The sequence below is a fragment of the Magallana gigas genome, chromosome 3, assembly GCF_963853765.1.
Source record: "Magallana gigas chromosome 3, xbMagGiga1.1, whole genome shotgun sequence".
NCBI classification, from domain to species: domain Eukaryota; kingdom Metazoa; phylum Mollusca; class Bivalvia; order Ostreida; family Ostreidae; genus Magallana; species Magallana gigas.
In genome coordinates, this window is record NC_088855.1 from 41,630,629 (window position 1) to 41,649,579 (window position 18,951).

Consider the following 18,951-nt stretch of genomic DNA (forward strand, 5'->3'; position numbering starts at 1 on the left):
TAGAATATTTTAGTTTTATTCTTGACAAAATAATAAATTTATGGAATCATAGTACAATATGGAGGCTTTTTCCTATGTACAATTTTTGTATATTATAACAAAATGCATTTCTAAATGATTTCATTTTACAAATTAGAATCATAAGATTATGAGTTATCACAGAATACATATAACACAATCTTTCTGAACTACAGTTTGGCAAAGGATGGGGCAATTGTGCTCTTGTACAAATCTCGCAATCGGTACACAATCTGATGAGCCTCATCAAACTCGGGATTGAGTCGCTTTTTAACTCGCTCTGCCCATGCCTTTATTTTGGGATTTGACTCATAGAGCTGTTCCTCATGCACAGCGTTCAGCTGCATCAACTCACAAATACAGAGGAGATCAGCGACGGAGACCTCGGAGCCACACAGGTATGGCTTCTCCTTTAGAAAGGTCTTGTCCAGGTGGTTGACCACAAAGGCCACTCGCTTCTTCATCATGTTCACTTGTTCCCAGTCCACTGGCTTCTTGGTTTCTCTGGGTATTATTACCTGTTAATGGATTATGACGTTAACTTTTGATAACTTAAGGTAATGATAATGATGGTATGCATTTGTAATTTAACAATGACAAGCTTAGTATCAAAATAAAGATCATAAGAGAGTAATGCTCTCTTTTCAATCAAGAATCAGTTCGAAGCTGCATGTATAATAATAATATTTACATGTATCTACAAAGAAAAGTGAAGCACTTGTAATTTTTTTATTTTTTAATTTTCATTAGCATCATATTGTCAGTTACAGTCTGCTCTTCAGCTACCATGGATACATTTGGGGATTTATCTTTTTTTTTGGGGGGGGGGGGGGGGCAATTTTCGTAGATTGTAGATTTTTATAAATGTTTCCTGGGAACATAATAACATACATTTTGTTGTATAATGAAGAAAAGATCTGTTTCACCATATTAATTTGTTGAGGATGCTATTTCAAGGGCAGGGACACCCACAGAACCCACAATAAATGAGCCACAAGGAACCCTGGTGATTCCACATACTTGACTTGACAGGTCTACTCACCAGGTGCCTGAACACCATGGCACAGTTCATCCTAGTGTTGGCATGCTGCCAGTTGAGGTACTCGTTCACTTTGGCTTGAGCCTTGATGTCCTTCCTGGGATACCAGTGTTCAGGAAGGTCATACCTGTTGCACAGGTACTGAATGATGGCCACACTGAAAGGGTGCACCAATAGTTTACAGTCAAGTACAGATCTTCTGTATTAAAAGCTATTTATACTCTTCTATTTTGTGGACCGAGGATAAATTAATGCTTTGGTGTTCTTAAAATCACTTTAAAATTTGTAAAATTGTAACTGTAAACTTTAACTGTAACAATAGTATAGTTGGCTTTTATCGAAATGAATTTGTGGTAAAAGACTCGATCTCCACCCAATTTACCTTGCAAATGAACAGAATGAATAGCATACAAATATCATTTCATGTCGTATAAAAGTTAATGAGAAAAAGGTTCTAAATTACATGCCTCTCTGTTAATACAAATCCACCATCGTCGATGACTGGAACAAGTTGGACAGGGTTTATTTTCGTGAATGCTTCCTGTTTATGCTCTCCTGTGAAAATAGGGAGGGGTAAAACTAGTTATTAATATGACAAGAAAAACCACATATGTTAAAAGCAAAAAAATATGACGTGTGCTTTTTGTGATTTTGATATATGTCGACTAACAAAGTGTAATGAAATAAATCCCCTGATTTTTTGGGGTACATGTATTTAAATTCACATCAAATTTTCCTCATCGTAAAATGAGATTTCAATGAGAGTTTTTTCTGAATATTGATAAACTTTATGCAGCATATACAACATAGCGCAGCTAGTGTACCCGCCCGGTACAAAAAATAATCTGTGCTCACAGTTTACTGTAAATTCATTTGAACAGTACTGCATCATGAAACTTGAATATTGAAAAAAATGTGTGATTAATATTTAATATTAAGGTAGATACATGTATTAAATATTACTGGATAAATCTAGTGCAGAGTATATAATGAAAGCACAGTTATGCCCAAAAAATTAATGATTATCAATCATTAATTTAAAAAGCTTAAAAAACTGTATTAAAGTTAAGTTACCATAATATTAATGTTAATGCATATAAATCTGAATTTCTTTTAAAATCTGGGGTCAGAATGTAGATCATTTTGGGGAGGGGAGATTCTGAACATCAGCATAATTAAGTAATTAATTACCAGTTCGTAGAGCAACGGCTTTGTCCTCAAAAGGAATTTTGTTCAGTTTCACAAACATGTATAGCGCCCGTGAGGGCTGGGACATGAGATCGTAGTATAACTTCAGTTTTGACATCTTCACAAAGTGAAAATAGAAAATGTAACAGTTATATAGGTAAAGATCCGAGGGATTACGGATGCTGGAAATTTACGTACGACTTACTTTGCATCGCACCACAAGAAATGGCGGAATTTTCAACTTAAATTCCAAGTATCAAAGTAAGAAAAGCAAGTTATGATCGAATCTGTGTGATTGATCGAATGTTTAAGAATATATTTTCATATATACAACACCTTCTGTCATCAAGAAATCAGAAACTCTTGTCCTGTTTTTCGTGAAGGTTTTATATCTGTCTTGCAATCATGATAATCATGTGGTCATAAGTAAATAAGTAAAAACAAAAACAAAACATTTCCGCCAGCTCATTGTCAGTAGCAACCTTCTTTGTGAAAGTTAGGCCGTCATCCTTACTTTTGTGTCTGGTGTTATCATCAAGACAGAGACGGTCTCAAATAAGGAATCATTCTTGGAGTATTATGAGGTGATAATTTTGGTCGGGGCGTGATCAAATCCAATAAAGCCCGAAGGGCTTTATGATAGATTTGATCACGCTCCGACCGAAATTATCACCTCATAATATTCAAAGAATGATTCCTTATTACTTATATTTATATAATTTTAAACCTTCTTACGATTAAATATTTAAATATAAATAAGCAAACCCCGCTGGCGCCTCAATTTGGCTTTTTGAGTTATATAGTACAAAATCGATACGTATTGTTATCACAGGCAAAGACACAGGAAAATGTAAATATTATACCGTAATTACAAGCATAGACCTCTTGCCTGTTATATAAGAAAGTAAGGTCCTTACTTTCTTATATTACTCAGGCCTAAAAAAAAAAGTTGTGTGTTTAGGGTAACCCGACCTAACCAATTATTAAATATGACACAAACAAACATTCTTATGATTCATGCAGAAAAAAATATGATAAAATAACAAAAATCCCTACCTACCTAACCTAATTTTTTCATCAGTGTTTAATACCCTAAACACACAATTTTTTTTGATAGGCCTCATTGTACGTTTCTTATATCATCCTTACTATAATCTGATGAGTTTTAATAAAAATACACATACCTGTGAAAGAAATACAGTTGAAATCAATGAAAGGAAAAACATCTAAGATAACTTCATTATCATTTTACACTCATAAAAGTTCACAGGAATGAAAACAATTTTTTTATGAATTTTTTTTTTGATAATGGGAAATGTTTACACAATCTTTTCACAATTCTGAACTCACTCGGAATATCTTGCACAATTTTTCAATGTCAAATAAAAATAACGAGAGAAAAGCGGTGGAAGCAAAAACTCGGGAAAGAGTATAAGGTTGATGCACTCTCTTGTGTAACGTGACAAAAGAAATAATGACAGACCTCTTTAGGATTCAAACACAGGCCCACTGAAATTGACCGAATCTCCAGTCAGGTGCTCTACCAACTAAACTGTCTAGTGCCAGTTTTCGAGTTTGACCGTCACATTCCTCACCCCTTAAATGTTCTTCGACCTCGAAAATCAACTCATGAGTCAATAAATGACTTTTTGTTGTATCTAAAATAATCTTGAAATTACAATGTATGTTAACGAATGAACAATATTGAAGTTACTCTGAAACAAGAATTTGTGTACCTTCTTTTAAACAGGACAGTAGAATCGCTAGACTCATAATACAGTTCATAAAATGGAGGACGACACCTGCCATGGGTTACACAACTTGTCCATTAGTGAGGAAAGTAAGAAAAACCATTGCGTTAAAAGGAAGATGAAATCCAGAAAAAAAATAATTTGTACTAACAATTTATGAAAAAAATCTAATTGATAAAAATGTCTAAAGAATATCATGTGGATTAAAAAAATTTTAACTTAAGTACACATAGCTTTTAAGATATAATATCAAGAAAAATTGGTGAAAATTAAAAGATTTTGTCACAATTGTAGGTACACTTGCCCAGTGTATTCAAGAGAAGTACTCCCGACTAATTCTACAATCAAAGGAGTTAGTTTCTGGGGGAAAAGTTAGAGAAGCTTTAGAGTTAAATCAGAAGGCCTATAGGTTGTGTCCCTCGGACAAACTACTCAGAAAAATCCAGCGTATGCAGGTATCTGTTTACTTATGAAAAAATTTAATTTTCCTATTTCAATCATTTACTAATAAGTAACTGAAAGGTTGCTGATTCAAACCCCGCTGTGATCACTTGATGTTGTGTGTTGTGCACTTAGACAAGGCACTTTAGCTATATTGTCTCAGTCCACCAAGCTGAAATTGGGTACCGGCCTACGCAGGGGGTTAACCTGCGATGGACTGGTGTTGCATCCAGGGGAAGTCGATGACTCATCCGATTAGCACCACGGAAACTGGGTTAAGCACCAGCCTTATTCGCGTTCATGGCTCGGAAAAGGATTTTTAAACTAATTTTCGTTGTTGTTGATCTTACTCTTTTGATAGTGAAGTTGGTTTAATAAGAGTAATGTTTAATTAAACTATTGGCTATAATACATTTACCTGCAGCAAAAAATCGTATACAGTGTATAATTAAATTAAAGAACAAGTACATGTATTAAAATTTATAGAAAATTGCTTCTTTTAAAACATTTGTTAAAATGTTTTTATCAAATACTGGTCCTTTTGATATTTTTGTTATATAACTTTAACACTTTTTTTTTTATATATTGTACTATCATTGTTAATTTTTCAGACATATGTGAAAGAAAATTCTACTGATACTCAAAAGGAAGATGAGACCAGTGGTATGCAATAATGGTTATAAAATATAGAAGATATACTGTAAATTTATACAATTTAGATGCTCTCCCTGTTCCTTTCTTTGAAATTTTAGTTGAAAAGAAAGAAATGAAATCTCTTAGCCCTATATTTGTTTCAGAACCAGCCAAAAATCCAACAGCTATTTCATCAAGAAAAGAAAGGGCATCTTCAAGTTCACCAAGCAATGGAGTTTTGCCTCCAAAAAGACACCCCTCCTCTGTCTCTGCTGACACCTCAGGTGTTTCCTCCCCCTCAGTACAGGCCGAGCAAAACCTGTCCGAGGAAGACCAGGTCAGGTATGCTATGTTGATATCAGAAGCCAAACAAAGAGTGGAGGAAAAGAACATCCCCCAGGCTCTGTATCTCAACAAGCAGGCCTTGAAGATCTTACCCAGCGAAAAACTGCAGCGAAAGATTCAGCGCATGCAGGTACTTTTTTTAACAGGTTTTGTTGTCAAAGTGGTGATTGCAAGATTAAAATAATTTGAAACTTAAATTGACATCATCATTTTTTTTTCAGGCATATATGCAACAGAATAATTTAACTGAAGTTTCAGATGGTTTGGGTAAGTAATGGAAACCATTTTATTAAGTTGCAGATCAGAAGCTGTTTTTATCAGAGAACATTTTTTGACATAATGTACATGTATCTATTAAATACTACTATTATCAAATTTTTATTAGTAATGCTATCTTAATAACAATAGCAATAGATTTTTTTTCTTGACAGATGAACCCAGTAAAGAGACATCACTAGAATGCAGAACAGGTTCCACTTCATCATCATCAGCATCAGAAGATAAACCAGACATGGATGAGGGGGAAGATGATCAAGCTGAATTTGCCAGACTGGTCTCTGAGGCCAGGGATTTGACATCAAAAGGTCAAGTGAAAGAGGCCCTAGGAATGTACAAAGAAGCACACAAAATCAGTCCCAGTGATAAACTGAGTCGAAAGATGGAGAGAATGGAGGTAACACAAGATTTCAATAAGAATTGTTTAGTGGTGTCTGAAGTTAAGTTTTAATATCAATGTCAAAAATATATTTTTCCTGAATTTTTAACAAACTGATTCATATCTAAACATGTTTTGTGCAGGAATACTTAAAACAGAATGAGTGTACGAGTGAAAATGTTGGTAAGTCTGTTGTTGATATTATATCAATTAGATTTTACGACGGATAAATTGCAAAGTTACATGCTCACATATAATTGCTTATGATGCTAATATCATCATTAGACACAAAGGACGCAGAGAAAGAGCAATCAGTGGAGTCATCCCGTCCCAAAGAAATGACAGAGAGTGACGAGGGGACAGAGAACCAGTTTAAACAGCTGGTCTCCCGAGCCAGGGACCTGACGGCAGAAGGACACGTGAAGGAAGCTTTGAGTTTGTATCGGCTAGCAGCGGACATCCAGCCAAGTGACAAACTATCCCGTAAAATGCAAAGAATGGAGGTAATGTGCAGTGCCACTTAATTATTGGATTGCAATTGTTGATGAAGGAAGTTGATTTTAGGATGTTTTTCAAAATATTTCTTTTTGTGGATTTAAGATTATTGAATGATCAATCAGATTAATTTTCATGGTATCATTAATGCTAAAGATAAGGAATAAAGTACAAACATTTATACAGTATACCTATGCATTATTTTACAAAGTGCATTCTTTATATTGCATTTTAAAACAATACCTTATTGATATTTTTCAGGAGTATTTAAGAGAAAATGGAATTCCAGTTGATGATAATTCAAGTAAAGGTAAAAAGATCAAATCTAAAAAAAACATATACATATTGTCATTGATATATATTGTACATGTGCTTGTATTTGATTATTGCCATACTAAGTTTGTTCAGATGTTTAGGGATCACTATATGGTATGTGTTTTGTATGTGGAAAGAAAGAACCATGTTTATTGTCATTTGAAAATCATTTCTCATGAAATTAAATTTTTTTGATGATTACAGGAGAGACTTTAGATACAGAAATGGAATGTGACAAACCAGTACAAACATCTGACCACATTGCTCCTCCTCAACACAGCCCCACTTCACAAGACCGAGCCCCTCCCCTAGGAACCACCCCACTACAAGACCGAGCCCCTCCTCCAGGAACCACCCCACTTCAAGGCCGTGCCCTTCCCTCCTCCACGGATGTCACAAGTCTTAGTGAGGATGACCAGATCCAGTTTGCCACCCTGGTGTCTAAAGCCAAGGAACAGATGTTGCAGGGAGAGGCAGCCGGGGCGCTACAGTCCTACAGACAAGCCTCCCAGATCTACCCCAGCAACAAACTACAGGCCAAGATCCTCAAGTTACAGGTTGGGTCAACTGATAGACGATGAACAAGTCTATTATGGAGACAAACTTATTTAACCCCCTGCAAACAAAGTTTGGGGGTACTTCGGAATCACCATGTCTGTCTGTTAGGCTGTATTTCTGTAGACATGATTTTTTTGTGGACCAATTCTAATGAAATAGTGCATGGATTTTTTCTGAAAATTTGTACACTTTTCATTCATGATATAAATATATGCTCTTGATTAGATAATTTTTCTACAGTTTGCATGTGGTTTTTTACTCTCTGAATTTATTCATTTCTTTGGTGATTTTGTTATGATATAGAAGCTCCCAGAGACTTATGCAAAAGTTTAGAAGGCAGTAAAATGGAGCCATCATGTCCACATGTACTCTTACTTGTATATACCTCTATGATGATAATGATATTTTTTGTGTTACTGAAAATCAACTTTTTTATTTTAGAATTTTCTGAAAGAATCACAGACTTCACAGGAAACCAGTAATGTGAACATTGCAAATTCCCCAAGTAAGTTTAAAATCTGTATTCTGCACCAAAAAAACCCTCGTAAGTATTGAATAGAATAAAGTATATTTTATAATCATGAGGCATAACAAAAAAAAATGATTTGTTGACATAACAAAGACATGAGTGAAAGCCTCTATGTTTATCAAAAGAATGATGATTTACAACATTGTACTTTGTAATGCAGGAAGAATCAAAGAGAACACTCCTGTCAGAAGACCGTCCGGAAACGGCCAATCAGGAGCTCTGTCTGTGGACCAACAGCGCAAATATAATGAGCTTGTGATGAAGGCGAAAAGGCTGGCCACAGATGGAATGATCAAAGAGGCCCTGGAGTGCAATAAAAAAGCCCTAAAAATCTGCTTCAGTGACAAGCTTGAAAAGAGAATACAAAAAATGGAGGTAAACTAAAAATTTCTGGGATTTAAACAACATGTACTTGCATTTGTCATTAGCTACTTACTTGTAGCTCAAGGTTTGTGTGTACCTGCATAGGTACATGTACCGGTACATAAAAAGGAGGATGACTTCAACTTTACCTTTGCTTTACACAAGTTATTATTTAAAACTTCTTAAGAGTATTATATTCATCCATTTTCAAAGTCCAATCAGATTTCATGGTTCAAATGAATATCTCTACTTTTGCAGTCCTACCTTGCTAGTAATGATGATGAAGAGGAGGGTGAGAATGGAGGAATGGTTCCCCTGGGGAAGGGCTTCTACCTGTACAAGGACCTGGAGAAGAACCTGTATGCCCACCAGAAGCAGGGGGTGCTGTGGATGTGGGGGCTTCATCAGAAGCGTAAGGGAGGGATACTTGGTGACGACATGGGGTGTGTAAGAAATGATGATCCATTGCTGGTTACAGTATAAAATTAATATAGTGGCAATATGGGTAGATATGATCACTGACCTCTGGTGTATGTAGGTTGGGTAAGACGATTCAGGTGATATCGTTCCTGTCGGGGCTGTTTGACATGGAGAAAGTCCACTCCGTGCTGATCGTAATGCCAGTATCTGTCATCGGGAACTGGGAAAAGGAGTTTGGGAAATGGTATGGGTTTTATGACACTGGGTAATGAATTTCATTTTAAAAATATGTACTGTTACATGTACATGTTTCATGCATGTAGATGAATTATTTTGTTATTTTTTAAGGGCACCAGGCATTAAAGTGGAATCATATCACGGGTCAAAGAAAGAAAAGGAGCGATCATTGGCCAAGATTCGAAGGAAGGGAGGAGTGTTACTGACCTCGTATGGATTGGTGGTGACCAGCTGGGAGATGATGAGTCAGCAGGATGGGCGGCCCTTCAGATGGGTAATCAATTTATATACATGTACATGTTGGGAATTTCATCGCTTCCGGGGTCTGATGCCTTGAATATTTTGATGGATCATAACTTATTTGATTTTTAGTCCAACCCTGATTTTAAACATACATTTTACATGTGTTTAATTCAAGTCAATTTAGTGCTTTTGCTACTTTTTATATATATGTACAACCTTTTTATATATATGTACAACAGATTGGTGATATGAGTAAGCAATGTGTTGAAGTTTTCTGGTTCATGTACATTTATATATGGTGCCAGTATATGGTTGTATATGGTTGTATGTGTAAACCTGCAAGTGATTACATATGTGAATGAGTTCTTGTACATTTCTTTTTTCAGGATTACTTGATTCTAGATGAGGGTCACAAGATAAAGAACCCCACAAAGACAACGAAGGGGGTCCATCAGATCCCTGCCGGTCACCGAATCCTGCTGACTGGTACCCCCATACAGAACAACCTCAGGGTACCCCAATCTTAACATGTACACTGTAATATCTGTATGCAAGAAATAGTGCTTGATGCTTTCCTTCTAAGTCCAAACGAAGATATAAGATGATATTTTAAAACTTCTATATTTGTTGTATGATCTTAAATACCTACTTTACCTACATGTACTTTTTGTCTTGTGATTTATCAGGAAATGTGGTCCCTATTTGACTTTGTTCATCAAGGAACTTTACTAGGCACTGCGAGAACCTTTAAGATGGAGTATGAGAACCCAATAACCAGGGTATGTATTTAATGCATTGAACGTATAAAGGGCTTTGTCAAAAAAGCACTTTGATACAAAATGTGGCATCATCCTGTTGAATAACTTGAGCTGGGTGTGCTCATTTCGTGCACAAACAGCATGTACATGTAGATTATCATGTTCTATGAATGTTTTTACTCATTCTAGGCAAGGGAGCGAGATGCCACAGCCAATGAGAGAAGACTTGGAATGGAAATGGCGGAAAGCTTAAAACAGATTATCTCCCCTTATTTCTTACGGAGGACCAAGGCTGAAGTTACTGACAATGAGGCCAGGGAGGGACAGAATTCCTCCTCATCAACCCGGACCTTGAAGTAAGTTTTGGGGAGGGGCTTAGCTTTATATTTGTACTAAATAATTTTGAAAAGTAAAATTGAGGCTTTAAATTGAACAGCATTGAAATTTAAATAAAAAGCATCTGAATTACAGTACATGTATTACTCAATCTGAAAATTTTGCTCCAGCTATTGCAAAGACCTTCAGTATGTAAAAAAATTTTGTTATTTACATGAAATTGTTTTAATGTTTAAATTATTTTGTTGTTTTTATTTCCATGTTAAATTGAGCATCAAGAAGATGTACAAATATAATATAAATAAAAACAGCAGGACTTTTACAAATGATATTGTTCTCTAAAGAGAGACCAACAACATTCAAATCTTAAAACCAAGTAAATGATAATGTATAGAAATCCGGACCCTGGATTAGAAAAATCTGCATGTAAAACAGAACTTATCGAAATAAAATTTCATCCCAGCGAACAAAAGTAATGTGTGAGGAATCTAACACTCTATATAGTTCATTTTACTGAATTTGTTTTTTGATGTGGAAGATTTCTGTATAAGGAACATTGTAATCCTACTAAAATAAACTTTTTAATTGTTTCAACCTTCGGTGTGATATTGATCTTATATGCACTTTCAGGTATCTGAGTTTTATGAACTTTATTTATGTTAAAATTAGAAAATTCTTTAGTTCATTGTTATTTGATCAAAACACAAAGGCTTGTTAGTTTTGGTGTTTGATTTCTTTAATGTGATATCTATGTTTAATTTGAATATTTTGGTTTAAAAATATTATGTTTTCTCAAGGTAGACGCAAAATAAGATATTAAAAAGTTTGACTACTAAAATCTAAAGAAGTGGTAAAATAAGATATTAAAAAGTGTGACTGCTTAAATTTAGATACATATATTCATGTACAAAAATAAGATTCTGATGCATTGGATTGCAATTAGTAATAAATAAAAGTGATTTCAATTTGATCATTATTAAAGTAATTTACTACAGTTCACATTATTGATCTAGTTAGTCACAAGTACAGATACCTGTTGGTTATTTGACATTCTACTTTTCCTTCCAGAATGCCGACCATGACTCGTAAGAATGACTTCATCATCTGGCTGTTCCTGACCCCGGACCAACAGAGGATATACGGAGACTTCCTGTCCCTGGATACCGTCAAAGAGGTGAGGGGGCGTGGTGATCGTTGATGTTACATGTAGAATGGAAATGATGTTGAAAATAAAATCCCTAGTTAGTTTAAGAAATATTTCATTCAGAAATATACAATGAAGTATGTAAATGAATATGGACCGATCCTTGATGCTTAATTTAACATGGAAATTAAAAAAAATCAGCAGCTTTTAAGCATCCCTTTATAGTTCAACTTAAATTAGACATTGGAAGAGTCAAGAGGCTTTCTCTCATTTATGATATCTTTTGAGGCATTTCTCTGTAGCATTTTTGTATGCACATGTACAGTAAATATCTTAAATAGAGTTGTTTCTCTAGGATCATTTTCAGGTCGACATTTTCAAGGGTCTGTCCTGAATTATTCCAAAAAATTAAGTTACACGGTTGAATTGATTGATAATCTGTCAATTGACATGTTACTTGCTAGTTTAACCAAATAATTACAGTAGTGCAACTATGTCAGTTTGACTTGCTCTGAAAAAGTGAACTTTTGAAATTATCTTACATTTGTGTATGACCAAAGACTTAACCCTATGTATACATGTAGCCTATGTGAACAGTTTTTTCTATTGCATCAGTGTTGTTGACTAAACAATGATGGAGTGTCCTTGACCCTTTCAGCTGCTGATGACCAAGAAATCTCCTCTGGTGGCGCTGACTGTCCTTAAGAAGATCTGTGACCACCCCCGCCTACTGTCTAGGAGAGCCTGCGCCCAGCTGGGGCTGGATGGAGAACATGGGTAAATGAGAATCATGAAATGCACGAATCTCTCGTCACATCAAGTAGGCTCTGGGTCATATTATGTGTGGTACATTGATGTTGTTTTATGACCAATAGGTGCAGTTATAATGTTTTGTTACCAAGAGCTCACATGCATTGGAGATGTGTACAACAAATTGTTTAATATTTCATAGACATAAAAGGTTTCACCTGCTTAATGCATTTTTACCGTATTTTCTTATTAAGACATAGCGGAAAGCAATGTTGTACAATATTCTTTTGAATTTTAATACCATATTGATACATGCATCTGTTACTTTTGATTAGACTGCATTCATTTGTTCCATGTGTTTGTAGCTTGAATGACTCGGCCCTGGAGTCTGAGGAGGGTTATCAGTGTGCGGCCAATCAGATCAAAAACATGCCGGACAACGTCCTGATCCAGGAGTCCGGGAAACTGATCGTCATCATGGACCTGCTGGACCAGATGAAGCGGGAGGGACACCGCTGTCTGGTGTTCTCTCAGTCCAGGAAAATGCTGGACATTATCCATCAGCTGATCACCAACAGGGTAAGGTCAAGGTTAACATACCTAGGTACTAATAGCAACTAAATACACTTACAGACATAGAATCATGCTGTCAATACTGTAAACGTCTTAAATTCCACCTGTCAAAAATTTCAAGATTTCCTGTGTAAGTACCTTTTACAGTGTTTTTAATTTCACGGATAATCGATTTCTTATCCTTGAAAGGTAAATCCTAATTGTTAAAAAATTAAGTATTGAATCCTTATTTTTTGAAAGATATAGTCTCGTAACTGCAACGGTGTGTGCATACATGTACAAATTGAATAACGCGCGTTAGCGCGTAATGAAAATTTGTTTCCACACACCGTTGCAGTTATGAGACTATCTGTCAAAAAATAAGGATTTAATGCTTATATTTACATTTTTTTACATTCTTGCCTTGTACGCAAATGCGAATTATACCTCAAAATTACTGTACTATCCTATGGGTAAGTTTAAATTAATGGAAGAGCCACTGTAACAGCCACAAGCGTGATCTTTGATTTTCACTTGTGACGTTGTATTTATCAGCGTTCAACGTTTGTGACGTCACAATTAAAACTCGTCAATTAACCTTTTAGTACCCTTTCTGCATTATGGTGCTATATTTGCAGGAGCTTTACATGCAAAATATACGTGGAATGTAAATATAATCTGATGAATGATGAACCTGCATTATGTATTTACATTATTTTCTTCTGAGAAATGTAAAATTAAAGCTTTATTCATGTTAAGTGCTATGAGAATAATAAAACAAGTTTGTGTCAAATATAATAAGCACTGGTGTAATGCGCATTTGATATTTTGAGCATGAAAATAAGGGGGAAAATGTACATATAATCTGTTAAAGAGAAGTACGCCTTTCTTATCAATTTTAAAATGAACTGCACAATATGATTGCCGATTGCAGTCAACGTCATGGTTGTACAGGAGTCTTTTCCCTAAGGAGATATCTGACAATTAGCACCGTGTTCACAGTTGGCTTCGATAGGGCCACAGAGATGAAGGTGAAACGAATCTTCCATTATAAATAGTTGTTTAATTATGATATTAATTGTATTAAATTAAGTAATACTCATGCTTGCTATTTTTAATAAATTTTAAATATACTATGATTATGATAAACAAGTGGTAACTTTGACTCCGCTTAAGCACACATGCATCTGTAATGGTGGCCTACACGGAGATGGTGAAACACCGCTCAATGTTTATGGTGGTTAAATGCTCACGGAAAATTGTCTGACTGTGAACATAGTGAAATTAAAAACACTGTAATGTTTTCCACGTCTACAGTATGAACCTGGCACATATAGGTTCAGTTAAGAATATCATCTTGGTTAGCTGAGTTAGAACTACAAGTAAACTAAACATAAAGGAAAATGTTCCCCATTTTATGAAAGTTACATGTATATATTACATCCAGCTGTTTACTCCTTGTAACAGTTTTAATAGAACATTTTTGATAAGTATAAGCTTTCTTAAAATTGACCAGTGTTATCTTTTATTATAACTAGCAATAGTTTATGATTGACAGTGCTATATAACTGTGATGTTGTTTATGTTGTTTGGTTTGTGTACACACACTGACTATTGACAGGGACACAAAGTCATGAGACTGGACGGAACCATTACTCAGCTGAGCGAGAGAGACAAACGAATCGCCACGTTTCAGGAGGACATGAGTTACTCAGTGTTTCTTCTGACAACTCAAGTAATTAGTTGAATATTAATCAGTTAAACTGATCAAGTGTCATGGACAATTGAAGATAAATTTCATTGTTTTAGAGGCGTGAATTATGGAAATTCCAAACTTTAAGTAAGGGTAGTTCCAATTTCTTGTACAGAGTGTTTTCGTTACTCTAAATTATATAGAATCTGTGATAAAAAAATGTCTTTGCAAATCATCATTGAATGAAATAAAGTTCATTGTTGTCAGACTGTAATTTGATGTGCTGTAATCAGAAAAGGAATGATAAATACACATTTTTAGGTGGGAGGCGTTGGCCTGACCTTGACAGCTGCTGACCGAGTCATCATTTGTGAGTATAAGCTCAATTAAACAGGTTATAGGGATTACTTTTTACTTAGGTCCATCATCCAATTGTTTACTCGATTAACACTTTACATTGGTCATTAGGATTTTTTAGAAGAAATTTAAATGCATTCAGCATACCTTATGGTGCAAAATCTAACAGAAACTGTCTTTTGACTGATCAATCTTATAAAGGGAGGAAAAGTCTATTTTATCTCTTATCAGAGGGTTATTGTACCTTAAAGCATACACTTTACCAAATTTTGTCGTAAGAAATATCCATTTTGATTCGTATGTTGCTTTTTTGTTGTTGTGTTTTTAGGATTTTTTAAAAACATTTTTATAGTCATCCATTCATTGTAGATGTAATAGCATTTATTTTGTCAGTAAATATACTGTATAACATTTTAAGTGAAGCTACATCAGTCATTTGATTATCCCTATTCCCTTCATTAGATGACCCCAGCTGGAATCCGGCCACCGATGCTCAGGCTGTGGACAGAGTGTTCAGGATCGGGCAGGATAAAAATGTTGTCATCTATCGCCTCATCACTTGTGGAACTGTGGAGGAGAAAATATACCGCAGACAGATATTCAAGGACTCCATCACACGCCAGACTACCGGCAATACCAAGAACCCCTACAGGTAATCCATTGTCACTGTATGGGAGGTATATCATTTATTAATGACCCCTCCCCATATAATAAATGCAGGGTTATGGCCCTTAGAATATTCAAACCTAACACCCTTCTATTCTCAAGTTGTTGCATGTATTATTATGATTTAAGGGGTTTTATAGTTCTCCAATATACTTTTTTAATTTATCTAATTTGGTAAGACATTTGTGGTATACTGACAGTTCTACTTTCAATTGTTTGAACTTGACTATTTTTGTCTTTTTAATCATCATAAATGTACATATCTTTATTCCAGTTGACTTAACTACATTTACACCCAGAAATTTGGTATATACTGCTACCTGTTACCATCTGATTTTGATTCTATCACCTAATTATGGTATTTAGTAAATATTTATTTTTAACGAGAAGAGCTAGTTCCAAGTGTGTTTTTCATACATAGATATATATGTTAACCAGAGTATTGTAAAATGAAAATAGGCTGTGAATTGCAAGAAAGGGTAGTACTACAGGTACTGTCAGTTTGTTCCAGACAAATGTGTCACATAAGGAGTTCTGATATCCGTAATTACCTCAATTCTGATCCATAATACTACATTTTATTTCAAGTGTAAAATTTTTGTTCTGCTATCTTTCTTTTTATTTGTTTTTCTTTTCTTTTTTTATTAAAAACAAAACAAGATTAGATTGGTGATTTTAAAAGCTCTGCATTGCTTATCAATGCATACTTGGACTGAATTTGTTTTTAGTAGAAAGTTTCCTCATCAGATCCCCAGCATCAGTAAGTGCTAGTACTTGATGACACACAAGCACGTGACTGATGGCGGGAAGGTTGGAGGATTTAACGCTTCACATCCTTTAGTCATTAGAGCAAAATAGCAAAGAAATTGGAAAGGAGGGGAAACAAACAGAATTAATAGAACTAATGGTATTAGCATTTATACCAATAAAAGAGTTTTGTTTCTACTTTCCCAGCATCTGTAAGTGCTAGTTTAATTTCTGACTGACCAGCACATTTCAAATACCAGGGTAGTAAAAACAACTGTTCCTGGCTTCAGTTTAACATTATATAGGTTAGAGGAAAAACTGAAACTGTTTTGTCGAAGAAAAATTGGCGCAATCAAAAACATGGATCGCCTGGCATCATATTGGTGCAGATATAAAGTTGTAGTCTACACACAACATTGTGCCAAGGGTCCACATTTCCTTCATTCATCTAACAAAATAAGAGCAGATAAAGGGAGGGAGGGAGAGGTGATAATATGATGAAATATGGCTTGTCATAGATCTGGCATTAGTTTGGTGCACACTTTTCTGCTGGATGTGACACCAGACATAATGGCAGGATATGACATGGCCCAGTAAGAAAACAGGGAAACAAGATGTCAACAGACCAAGATGTCCCTCTGGCATCTCATTGGTGCAGGGTCAAAGGTCAGCCAACACCAATAAGATGACAGGGGCAGCTTCATCTTTCATCAGAAGTTTAAAGAAAGAGAAGACAGTTCTAAGGAGAAAAGAAAAAAAATTAAGAAATTCTCCGTCTGAAAACTACCAAATATGGGATGAAAAAATAAAAAAATCAGTTTGTTATACCGAATACCTCTTTCAAATATCAATTTTTTTTCGAAAGTTTAAGTTCTTTGTTTGATGCCTTGCAAGTGCCCCAGCATTGATAAGTGCTTGTTTTACTCTCAATACATGCACTGCACCAATACTGAGAAACTAATGCCTCGGCAATTCTTTTAGATCTTTGAAATTACCTAGATTAACTAAAAACTTAACCAATATGGAAGCAGCATGTTTTATCTATCATATTTATATGATAATGAATGGAATGTTGCAATTATGTTTTTTTTTAAATCTTCAAAAGAATTATTTAAAAAAAAAAAATTAATTTATTCTACTGCTGTGTCATTTTAAATGCAATGAAAAGAAAAACTAATGCATGCAGATTCATATTTATAACTCAAGTATAATTAATCTTTTGATGCTTAGACAACAAAGCCATAATCTAATGATGGCTTCAAGTCAATATATGACATTTAATTATAAAATTCAGAAATAAAATTTATTTTCTGTATTTTTGTTTACATACTAGGTAAAAATTTAATTCATCAAAATAATTTTTTAATGTTTTTATGGCCAACAGAGGTTTGTTCTATAACAAAGGTTGAGCAAAAATGTGTGGAATGCGAAAGTTGATTTTCTAAGAAATTGTTAAATAAACACCCACAGGCTTAATGCCAGACTGGCAAATATCTTTTTTATCAACTGCTTCTTTGATCCTATAGAGAAAAGTTTACACAGGTGTTCTGATCAAGCTTATCACTTACAAGAATGGGCTATTGAGACAGCCCTTGATAAAGGGCCTGACTCCCTGAGGCCCCATGTAGGGCAATTTGCTCTACATGTTGTCAGAGTAGTGATAAAATTCACAGCTTGCTCCCTGCAAACACCCCTGTGTACATTTTGACATGTGTTAACCTAACAATACTGGCAATTTTATGATGTAAAGTGTCTGGAAAATGGAAGTGCCAAAACAAGTAGATGTTTTAAGTGAAAAAGATTTATGAAATTATATAGTTAATAGATATGTATATATATATTTATAGATATATCAGTTTAGGTCACCTATAAAATTAATTTAATAACATTTTCTTTTAAAAAGAATAGTAAACGAGACATAGATTCTCCCTGTATGATGCTTTTTTTTTAAATTAAAAAAAAAAACAACTTTTAAATGACTAAGCAATTAGTGTGTGCATATACAATTTGGAATTTTAGTCTGTGATATTATACAAGAAAAAAATTAAAACAATTTCAATCCTAAAATTCTTTGATAAATCAAGTTTATCTTTACCTATGATGAATATACATTATGAAACAAGTAAGTTTGCATAGTAAATCTTACCTTGGTTTTTTGACATTAAAAACATGTCCACATCTCCAAGTGGAACAAACACAAATAAACTTTTTGTGTGTAGAAAGAAAGGGTAGGGGAAAAAACTTGAGCAATTTAAAAACAAGTTTGAGCAAAATGGCTTACCCTTCTCCTTGTTCAATCTCCTTTGTCCTCTTCCTAATTCCTTGGTTATTTTTCTGTGCATTTTCTTTGTAATCCAAATCAGTCAGCCCAAGCCCCCATAAAAAATGCTTGTTGATTACAAAAACAACTTAATTATCCCCCTTTGTGTTTAGTGGCCAGACAATAGTGAGATAATTGCACAGGTAGGTTGTTGCCATGGTTAGCTTGGGTCTGGCCAGACAAAGCCTTGCAAAAGTGTCAGTTCCCATAATCCCATTTTGTTTTGACCAGTCAGAGTAGCTTGGCTACATTACCCCCAAGCCATACTAATTGAATGGAGAAGACAGACCATGTAATGTAATTAGAAAGAGGCCCACAGGGGAAGTAATTTGTACTGACAAATTTGCATATTCTTTGGTTTTACCTCATACATATTACCAAAGAAACTTTCTTTTTTT

General features: G+C 34.8%; 2 protein-coding genes across 4 annotated transcripts in view; one reads left to right on the top strand and one right to left on the bottom strand.

Annotated features, from left to right (window-relative positions):
- On the bottom strand, nt 1-2,410 carry LOC105338130 (glutathione S-transferase theta-1). Its single transcript, XM_011443124.4, has 4 exons — nt 2,249-2,410; nt 1,525-1,612; nt 1,061-1,214; nt 1-536 (listed from the first exon to the last, which is right to left on the bottom strand). Exons 1-4 carry the CDS (start codon nt 2,361-2,363, stop codon nt 189-191), a joined length of 705 nt encoding a protein of 234 aa, XP_011441426.2. The 5' UTR covers nt 2,364-2,410; the 3' UTR covers nt 1-188.
- Nucleotides 2,386-18,951, top strand: part of LOC105335897 (DNA excision repair protein ERCC-6-like) — a 25,861-nt gene continuing 9,295 nt past the window's right edge. The window contains exons 1-26 of one of the 3 annotated variants that reach the window (XM_034461475.2): nt 2,386-2,506; nt 3,996-4,085; nt 4,291-4,451; nt 5,049-5,100; nt 5,235-5,545; nt 5,637-5,682; nt 5,847-6,088; nt 6,214-6,253; nt 6,356-6,573; nt 6,827-6,875; nt 7,085-7,437; nt 7,880-7,943; nt 8,128-8,342; nt 8,589-8,773; nt 8,869-8,994; nt 9,099-9,261; nt 9,617-9,742; nt 9,917-10,009; nt 10,178-10,344; nt 10,495-10,512; nt 11,393-11,498; nt 12,127-12,245; nt 12,584-12,797; nt 14,392-14,505; nt 14,785-14,833; nt 15,283-15,472. In XM_034461475.2, coding sequence (XP_034317366.2) covers nt 4,034-4,085; nt 4,291-4,451; nt 5,049-5,100; nt 5,235-5,545; nt 5,637-5,682; nt 5,847-6,088; nt 6,214-6,253; nt 6,356-6,573; nt 6,827-6,875; nt 7,085-7,437; nt 7,880-7,943; nt 8,128-8,342; nt 8,589-8,773; nt 8,869-8,994; nt 9,099-9,261; nt 9,617-9,742; nt 9,917-10,009; nt 10,178-10,344; nt 10,495-10,512; nt 11,393-11,498; nt 12,127-12,245; nt 12,584-12,797; nt 14,392-14,505; nt 14,785-14,833; nt 15,283-15,472 — 3,473 coding nt within the window. In that variant the 5' untranslated portion in view covers nt 2,386-2,506; nt 3,996-4,033. The remainder of the gene's footprint in view (nt 2,507-3,995; nt 4,086-4,290; nt 4,452-5,048; nt 5,101-5,234; nt 5,546-5,636; nt 5,683-5,846; nt 6,089-6,213; nt 6,254-6,355; nt 6,574-6,826; nt 6,876-7,084; nt 7,438-7,879; nt 7,944-8,127; nt 8,343-8,588; nt 8,774-8,868; nt 8,995-9,098; nt 9,262-9,616; nt 9,743-9,916; nt 10,010-10,177; nt 10,345-10,494; nt 10,513-11,392; nt 11,499-12,126; nt 12,246-12,583; nt 12,798-14,391; nt 14,506-14,784; nt 14,834-15,282; nt 15,473-18,951) is intronic. The other 2 variants (XM_034461476.2, XM_011440038.4) reach the window with 2 other exon arrangements.

Excerpts from the sequence above, each read along its gene's own strand:
- LOC105338130 (XM_011443124.4), bottom strand. The coding sequence starts at position 2,363 with ATGTCAAAACTGAAGTTATACTACGATCTCATGTCCCAGCCCTCACGG. Across the intron at positions 1,613-2,248 it reads AGCCGTTGCTCTACGAACTG|GAGAGCATAAACAGGAAGCA; the intron begins GTAATTAATTAC and ends CTATTTTCACAG. Across the intron at positions 1,215-1,524 it reads GGATTTGTATTAACAGAGAG|TGTGGCCATCATTCAGTACC; the intron begins GCATGTAATTTA and ends GCACCCTTTCAG.